General features: G+C 30.1%; 1 protein-coding gene across 2 annotated transcripts; it reads left to right on the top strand.

Annotated features, from left to right (window-relative positions):
- The first annotated feature begins 2141 nt into the window (after window positions 1–2141).
- LOC133189484 (uncharacterized) lies at window positions 2142–4498 on the top strand. Of its 2 annotated transcripts, XR_009721478.1 has the most exons (4): window positions 2142–2308; window positions 2427–2713; window positions 3368–3525; window positions 3807–4498. XR_009721478.1 is itself a non-coding variant. In XM_061324848.1 (3 exons), exons 1-3 carry the CDS (start codon window positions 2867–2869, stop codon window positions 4463–4465), a joined length of 915 nt encoding a protein of 304 aa, XP_061180832.1. In that variant the 5' UTR covers window positions 2820–2866; the 3' UTR covers window positions 4466–4498. The 2 variants fall into 2 exon arrangements, 1 of the variants encoding a protein (XP_061180832.1); XM_061324848.1 differs by lacking the exons at window positions 2142–2308; window positions 2427–2713 and adding an exon at window positions 2820–2964.
- The last annotated feature ends 5470 nt before the right edge of the window (window positions 4499–9968 follow it).

Below are 9968 nucleotides of genomic sequence, written 5' to 3'. Positions count from 1 at the left end.
ACAAATATTGAAATAACTCCCCGTCCTAGATTTTGACAAAACGACGCAAGGAGTAAATCGGTGTGGAAAGAGGTTACGCTTTGAATTCGGATAGGGAAGGGGTTCTCTTTTTGAAACGATTAATATGTGACAAGCTACTTGTGATCAACAATTGTGAGCAGATTGTTGTCTGGGATTTTTTTGTTTCCGTAAGAATCGGTTTTGAATAGTTGAAAAGGTATAAGAAACACTTCGAATGTTGGATAAAAAAAGCTGGAAGAATCTCGGTCGGAAAAGGTATGGAGACACCAGCCCACTTAATTTCATATTCAGGATTAGGAATCAAACATTCCAATAAAATTAAACTAATTATATACTATGTCTATCTTTCAGTGAGGCATATTCATCATGACGTTGACACAGAGACACTACTTTGACAAAATTTCATTTAATAAAACAGTTATTTGTTTTACTTTCGTATTTCTTTTACTTTATGAGATTAGTAGAATGCTAGATATTAATGTGCTGTGTGATTAGCTAATGAAATGACCTATGACCTGTAAAAATACAGATATGAAGATATTCGCTCTCCGCATGTTTTATTTCATAGAGATACAACATATATATATATATATATATATATATATATATATATATATATATATATATATATATATATATATATATATATATATATATATATATATATATATTCAAGGTTAAATCCATTTTCCAACTTAAAGAAATGTATACTTTTGTAACTTTTGTGTCCGGCCCCGGTATTAATATCATCCAAGCTCTGGGTTTCGGGGATGAAAGCCAGTCACAACCATCAAATCGTCGATAAATGCAATTACGTCTATTTCTTCCAAAAAAGTCAACCTGCCACACATATCTCAAGACAAAAATTTAAATATCCTTTCATTATCTAATATCCTCTGCTATCTCTTGTTTTCTCCCTGCTTTTAATTTCAGGAAAACTGTAGTACATCTCCTGAGGAAGATAATATCCCAGATGAGAATTACAGAATTTACTGGGGAAATCGTATTGGTATGGAGGTAGATTTGGCTCACTAGAAGTGCCAAACTGTTTGTTTGTCATTTGTCTTTGCATCCTATGTAATGTTTTCTTTGTACTAGTTGCTCTAGTAGGTGAGCATTTGTTAACAGGGTCAATCATTTATGGTTGTTTTTGGGATGTCGAACAATGAAATTAGTGATGACTTGTTCCCTTATGATAGAAAGTAGCCGTTGTTAATATGTCGCAAAGAAAAGAAATAAAAATTAAGTTCTAGCGTGCAAAAAGCAATTTTTTCGCAAGTTTAAGTTTAATTGTAATATAGAAATCTTGAAATGAATAACAACACCCATGAACATATCCTTGCATGATTATTATTTAGGTGCGGATTAAGTCTTTTGAACTCGCTATTGAAATAGCTATCTGAGTCAATTAAATGCTTATCAAGAAATATAAATGAAACAATAGATGTGATCTGGTTGATGCAATTTCAAAATCAAAACGTGTAATTCAAGCAGTTTAGAAAGAATGAAGCGTAATAAAAATACATGTATTCTGAAAATTAAAAAAAAAAAAAATATGATGGGATTTTTTCCCTATTAAATACATGTATATCTATTCATGCGGATGAAACCAAATCTGCGCTATAATTATCTTTGTAGATTTACTCCTTATATCAGCTCTAATTTTAATACTATTTTATGCATATATTATGTAATGCAGTTTATTCTGATCTATTTATAGAAAAAGTAATCAGTTTCCCCTTTAAAGGTCTGCATTTTAGATTCCTTGATAAAAACAAAAGACAAGAAACCTAAATTGTTAAAGAAGCATCAGTTTCTATCAGTAGGATAGAAATTTTAAGTTGAACCATAAGTTCCCTATTTAGACATTAAAATATTATAATGTTTCCTTATTGCAACCGAACCTCAAGCGTTGAGATAGGTAACATTTTAACAATCGGTTTATTTTCATCGAAATCAACTGACTAAAAAATATATCGTTTTCTTTAAATATTCGGGTATTTCAAATGATATAAATAGAAGGAGATAAAAAGTTATTATTAGTTTAGGATTTTCATTTCAATATTATATAATGATTATAATCAACACTGAAAGTTAATTTAAATACTGGCCTACAGTCTATGTGTAAGTCTATCCATGTCTAGTCCTACTTTCGCAACAAGGAGTTAAGGACAAAGCAAACTAGTCTTTGCATTTATTACCCACGATTAAACGGTGTTTTGTTTTAGAAATTATTTGCCAGAAATTCAACTTTATCTCGTTAAAATGGCTGAAATTAACAACTCAGGTGAGTACATTCGTGAAGTAATTTATTTCATCATACTGTTGCAACTGATTTGTTGGTGAAATTTGAAGTGATGGAAAATATACAACCTTTAAGATTATCTATTTCACAATTTTTTCAGTCTACCTTGAGGGCCTCGATTTTTCACTCGAACAGACCACATGTTTCCAAATTTCCCTGGGATTATTTACTTCCTTCCTTTTTCTTTTTCTTCTATTCTGTTTCGCCCTCAAGGAAAAGCTGAAACCTCTTCTAGAATTTGACATTGGCAGTTTACAAGCTACACCAGAAACCAACATCCATGTCATAACTAGAACTGATGAACAAAATGAATATTTTCATGGTCGAAAGGAATTGGGAACATCTGTATGCCAGTCAATAGGGAAATGCATTGTGAAATGTGCTATTGTAATCGCAACGACAATTTTCATGATGATCTTTATGTTTGATTTCTTCCAGGACACATATATGATTTACTATTTATTCAAGCAAAAGGAAAGAATAATTGCAATCATTTATCTGGCCTTAAACATTATTTCAACATTTCTGTCATATTTATTAATGCTGTATTCTCTTCGGTACCACGTGGACCCATCAAATAAGCGACGTCGATTAGCTCTTGTGTTACTTGCGTGTTCTCCATTTTTGAAAAGCTGCATGTAAGTACTTCATATTAAACTAAATTCTATCTTTATTAACCCCCCTTAAGGATATACATTAGATATGGATAAAAGAAGTGATCAATATTTCTCTGTGAAATTAAATTCTTACTTATTTCTTTATTCAAATTAAGTGGCTTAAAATTTTTTACAACAAAAATAGAAACCTTTGTTTTCATACGAACCAATTCAAAATATAAAAATAAAAGTTTCGCAAAAAAAGGCAACATTACGTTTTTATCGAAGCCACATGCTTTTACCGATACTTTATTTTCGTTTTGTTTCTATTGTCAAATTAAGCAATTATATTTGATAAGTTAACTGAGATTTAGTGACTTTTATTTGCGTAACTTTTTTCCACTCTCACTTTCTGATTTATGATTCTTTTTTTTTATATTTTCAGTTTATGTTGGACAATGCTAATGGGTTGGAAACGTTGGAAAGTGAGGTGGTATTTACAAGCTTTGACGTTTCTTTGGTTGATCGAAGCTGCTATAGAGGGAATTCCTCAGAACATTCTACTGTGGTATATCAAGTATGAAAATGAAGATTTAAATATAGGTAAGATCATTAAGATAACAAAACTGTACCATTAAAATTATCTACATCAAATGAAAAACCTTTTACATTTAATATAAATGAAAGATCAGCCCTACAAATATTTTTTTGTTCTTATAGTCATAAGATTTTTATAGCAGAAATTTTGGGCGGCAAAAGTATAAGGCCATTTACAGTCACATAATTACAAAATGCATCACTATAATTAGTTGTTTTTTTTTTTAACTAGCTGATGATTCAAAGTATTTATAACAATATTGATTTTACATACATTCCCTTTGTAGATCTTCACAACACAAAGGATATTTCTTTAGTCCTTAACTTCGTATCTTCCCTACTAAGTGTATTTTTTGCTACAAAGTACTTCAATAAAGACGAAGACCAAAGGCTTGAGCATTCAAAAAGAACGGTTGGAAAATCGTACAGAAATAAATGTGTATCTTTTTTGCGTGAAATTGCTTATTTACTCGCGTTATTTTCTGAAAAAGGTATCGAAATTTTTATTCGAATTGTTATGTTTGGAACATTTGCATCAGTTGTTGGATGGGAGCCAGCTTTTTATGTATTTTTAGGCCATTTTGGCATTTTTCTTTTCTTAACTTGGTATTGCTTTCGACAACTTAAACAAAAGCATATTTACTATGATAACTGCGCAAATAACCCTAGTTTGATGTCTAGTCTTTTAGTTGGTATTTTTGCAAACATATTTTTCTGTCATTCCTGGGCATTTTGCCACATTATGTCCAGAAAAGTTGTATATTTACTTTACTTTCTTTTGTTTTACGCCACTTGCATTTCTCTCTCAGTATCATCTAATGCAATTTCTGGTGTGGTGGATGATTTTTCAATAAGTTTATACTCAGTCATTATTTTTCAAATCATGTTTCTTGCGTTTTGTTTTACTTTGAGAGAATGTAGAAGGAAAAGATTGTTACAAAGATAGATAGCTCTGACTTCTTGATCCTTTTCTATGAGAGAAGCATAATAAAATATAATTTACTTCATGTTACAGTTATTTTTATATTTTGTAAATAAAAACATTTGTTCTAGTTTGGATGTTCCTTTTCTTTTATATACATACACAATAAAGATTTTGAATCGAATTCATTTTTTATATCTTTAAGAAAGATACATGTACAATTTACCACTTTATTAAATTAAAGTAAAATAACTCTTGAAATTGAACTTTTGTGATGGGGAGTTAATTCTGGATGCTGAGAGCAGATGCCGTTAGAAAAGATGGAGAAAGGAACTTTTAATATCTAAGAATCTTGTTAAATGGTGCACAAGTCAAGAGTTCTTGTAGTTCCCTAAGCTTAAATTGTTAAATAAATTACATCGATACTTTCATAAGATAGAGTAAATTTATACGTAATCATAGGTACCACAAACTGTAACTCATAAACTACATTACAAACGGAAGGACTTCATATTTCAATCGTCACAGTCCCATACCTACATGTATGAGGTAAAATTCCGCTGTCGCCCTAATATGATGTTTATGTCTCTTCTCACAGTAGATCATGTACTGAGTATGGTCAATTTTTACACCTAGACGGGCTACTGACGTTTGAATTGATTTTACAGGGTCTTCAAAAATCTCATTTATATTCTGCATTTCATAAACTCCATAGTTGTTTTTTTTTCCATATATGCAAATGCTATCCACCGATAGGAATTAATCTGACTGACATGTTTCGTACTAATTTTTAAGTCGTTTTTTAATACTTATATTGTCTAGAGTAGATTACTCCATTGACCTGATTAATACAGAGAGCTCGCGGGGATGTGAAAGGTCGGTAATGGATGTTTAAATGTTATAATGATAAAACATAATTTCCGTGTTTGTGATTGTACAATTCAATCGGTAATTTAACTTGGAAATCATCATACGTAAACCTTACTAATTTAGGGAACCAAACAATAAAATATATCTCTGGGTGTCTTTATTTTTTTTTTAAAATGGTTGTTTTAAATTTGTTGTAGATGGCAATACTTTAGTTTAAAACTGATGAAATTGGTATAAATCCGTAACATGTACACCCTTCAAAAGAAAATCACATTCATAGAAATAAATTTTAAGTGTTTATTTGTTATGGAATCAAAATCTAGGGGTAAAAAGTGAGATCAAATTAATCCATATATGATTTTCATTTTTCAAAGTGAAGTTCAACCTTCACATGCACCAAAGATTTACATGTAACGTGAGCTATATTTATTTTCCCGCATGTAGTTTATTTTCATTGCAACATTCCTGCTGATCATTTTTTGAAAATGCTTGAGTTTATTCAGAGTTTATTTATAGATCAAGAGATAAGGTCTATTAATATATTTGTTATTTCCAAATTTCTAAATATATATATATATATTTATATATATATTTTAAGTGTATACGTAACACTTTCAATAAAATGGGGATAACACACTTAACTATAAATGTGTTTATATTTTTTCATTTTTTTCTTTCTTTTCTGCTTTGGTGAATTTTAATACAAGGCAAACTAAGAATACGCTTTTTATCTTGTTTGAAGCCATTGCATAATTTGGAATTGTTAGAATTTCTGAAGATAAAGAAGATAAAGAAAAAAAAATCAAATTACGTCACAACAAAATCATTACTTATTCCAGTGTTTTGGATAATTGCGAAATTGTGCGGTTTTTGTTCATCCTAACGCAATATATATATATATATATATATATATATATATATATATATATATATATATATATATATATATATATATATATATATATATATATATATATATATATATATACTAGACAAAATTGCTAACGCACCACTTATTATTCTTATTTGTGAATTGATCATTTTCCTGATTGGTACTAGTATATAAAATATGCCATCTTTTCCAAAACAGTTGCATTGACAAATGTCTTGGTGTCATGCCAAGACCCTTAAAGGACCTTCTTGTCCGAAAATCAATTTCCCGACGTGCACTGCGCACCGTTTTTTCAAGATATGAAGTTGGTTATTACCGATGGTGGTCCGTGACGTTGCTACGGGAGCAGTCTCTCACTTAAAAATCAAATGATATATCCTGATTGACTACCATATCGCTTAGTAGTCATCCAGTGCCTTGGTGTCCCTACCAAATCCACCCAACTTCCGGTTGCCCAAATTTTGTGGAACAATCTTGAAGTTATTGTGTGGTGCTCACTTAATGCCGTCGATATCTTTTCTAAACATTTTTGTGATCGATAATTCATTTTCAACAACTTTTCACCAGAGAAATTCATAATCATTTAATTCTTTTAATTTTTCACAAATTTCTTCAAAGGAACCCCCTGCAGACACCATACTGGCTGCCTTAGCACGCCCTTCTACAGTCAAACGCCGAATACGGTGTAACTTTTTTTCAGAGTTTTTAATTAGTACAAACATAAAGAACATAACTACAAAGAAAATATTAGAAATTTATTCCACCAAAAAAGTATGGATATGTTTTTAATTTTTTCAATGAAGTGGTTACGCTTCAGTAAACATTGTTGTTATTTATCAGTTAAAGCATTTAATTGTCTCATTTTTTATTAAAGTAACATAATTATATATCAAAAACATCATAAACAAGTTTTGAAAAGAAAAATGTTAATTTATTTAGGTGGTGCGTTAGCAATTTTGTCTAGTGTGTATATATATATATATATATATATATATATATATATATATATATATATATATATATATATATATATATATATATATATATATATATATATATATATATATATATATATATATAGATAGATAGATAGATAGATAGATAGATAGATAGATAGATAGATAGATAGATAGATAGATCATACAGAATTACACATTTCAATATTCAATATTAAATGAAAAAGTTAAAATTGCAGAAAATGCAGGATATTTTTATGTAGTATCAAATCACAGAGTAGTCTTACTTTAGATATGTCTATTTGAAGATAAATTGTCATTCACTAGTACAGATGTGTTTTTCATCGCGATTTTTCCAGAACTTATCGGCTTTTGATTGAAAACCATTATTCACTTATTTCTTAGCGGTGAATTGTTGTTGGAGTGTTATAGTTCTGAAATGTTTTGGAGACGAAACGAAATAACATTACAACTCAAAAGCGTTTATTACTACTCAAATGTAAAAACTGCACATACACAGCACATATTTAAGGATTTTTTAAAAACCCTGTTCTAAACACGAATTAATATATTTTACTTATTTCTCTCTGAGTTGAAATGTTTCCTTCTTAGTTTAGGACTTCCTGATAATGTTGTGTACATGTAATATTAAATAATCAACTATTTATTAATTACTGAGAAGTCCCCTCTGCATAACGAGGATTTGACTCATTATTCTTTTTCTTCCTACTGTGCGCCGTTTTCTTTTTTTTCTGTTTTGCTGTATATGCTCCCTGTTATAATTTTTTTTCTGCGGAAATCAATTCTGACGTTTCTTTAACTTTTTTAAAATTTTGATTTGAAGTAAACTTCCCTAATTTCACATGAGTTAGTTTAGATATCTAATTAACAAAACACAGAATAGGGTATATTACTTTTTCAAATCTAATTTGTAAACTGTCTACCTTCAAATCCTCATTTATGTATCTGTGTGTGTTTAAGTCCGATTTAAATAACAGGGAGTTCTGTGTTACGTCACTCGTCGCAAATTTTAAATCGTCGTGTTCATTGATTAAGAGCACCGCTTGAATGTTGAGGCAAGCATTTTAAAGGAAACAAAGAGGAACAAAGTATCATTTATAAAAAGTATGAAACCTTACGTTTTATCGTGATACAAATTTTGAAAATTTTCTAATAATTCTGTTTTTTACACACCCCCCCCTGCCCCCCCCCCCCAAATAAATCTCAAAATTTTACACAATATATATCCTTATATCTTAAATCAAAAGCTTAAAACCAAATAGAATCAATTTGGTATATAGTTAAATTGCCATCCCCTCCGGTTTTCATGTTATACTTGAATTGAATTGTTGAGAGAGAGAGAGAGAGAGAGAGAGAGAGAGAGAGAGGGATAAAGAAATTATCTCCTTCTGAAGAATAAAATTCAGGTTAAAAAGAGAAAGCAATAATGTTTGCTGTAAACTTATCTCACCAACCAACATTTTTCCTAATAGTTTTTTTTTTTCTTTAAGTTGATTAGTTTTGCTTGTCCACCGTTTTTTTTTTAATTACTACGTTGCTTTTTACAATACGTGTCAGATATTGGAACAACTTCAGTTCTGAAGGTTTTATAATGTTGGGTTTACATTGAATTGTAAATGATATCACAATCATGTCAAACATAAGAAGACTAACTACCTGTCTTCCATCATTAAAAGAAATAGAAACTACAAAAAGAAATTCAAAACAGAAATTCTAATTGCTTGTTCCTACGTACCGTGTGGGTGCAGCTTTTGCCATCCTTGTATAAGTACTTTGAAAAAACAAATATGCCCGTCTGCAGGGAAAGGATCAGGAATTCAAGAAAACTGAAAATTTACCGTATATACTCGCCTATAAGTCGGTTTTTTGGGAGTTAAACTTTGGTCTAAAACTCTTTGTCCGACTTATAGGCGAGTTATAAAACGATTGGTATTTTAGAGGGTGAGTCCCCCTAATATAAGCTTAAAAAATACAACCGACTTATAGGCGAGTATATACTATCCCCACAGCACAGACGATTTTTTCCTGCACTCTCAGGTAACAATAAGGAAATGGGTATGCTCTAATTTCATCTATTGAAATTCAAACTAAATTGTCTATTTTACATTTATTTCAAAATAGTATTGTTACGCTGCCAAATTACTCTGACTTTATTTTTATCATTTTTCTTCATTATCAAACATAAAAATATCATATCACGACTGACAGGTATTACTTATGACAAGCACATTGCTTGAAGGCCTTGCCGCGATTTCATTTGAACTTGTTCAATACATAGTTTATCCCCTCTTTTATGTGATGTTATTGTATGGAAATTGATTTGGTATTTTCTAATAATTGTATTGGCCTTACTTTTTGTAGAAACTATTATTTATGGTCTAATTATTTGCTTTATATGACTTTTGCTCTTTGAGAGTTTGAGCGTAGCAATCGACTCTGCGATGTCACGAATTCATAAGAGCTTAAAAACCAACCTGAAATATTTATGTTTTGGAATGATCTGTTGAACGAAATTAATGAAACAAAGTATTACTTAATGTTTACTCTTTCACTGTATGCCTATCACTGCATGAGTTTTTTCTTTGGAATATTGTACTGTTGAATGAAACTTTCGAAATCGAAATATGCCAACATACTATTTATTAATTTCATTATTTATACTTTTTTATATTTCTGTCTATATTCTGCGTGTTTCAATCCTGGTATCAAAAATTCTACTCATGGTTTTGATCATACATGTTCTGTTAACATGTTCTATTTTAGCAATTCTGCTATATGGTAGTGGAAT

Source organism: Saccostrea echinata, unplaced genomic scaffold, assembly GCF_033153115.1.
Source record: "Saccostrea echinata isolate AGI-Se365-2 ecotype Australia unplaced genomic scaffold, CSIRO_AGI_Sech_v1 ptg000018l, whole genome shotgun sequence".
Classification (NCBI taxonomy): Eukaryota; Metazoa; Mollusca; class Bivalvia; order Ostreida; family Ostreidae; genus Saccostrea; species Saccostrea echinata.
The sequence above is the reverse complement of the archived record's forward strand: the minus strand, read 5'-3'. Positions and strand labels throughout refer to the sequence as shown.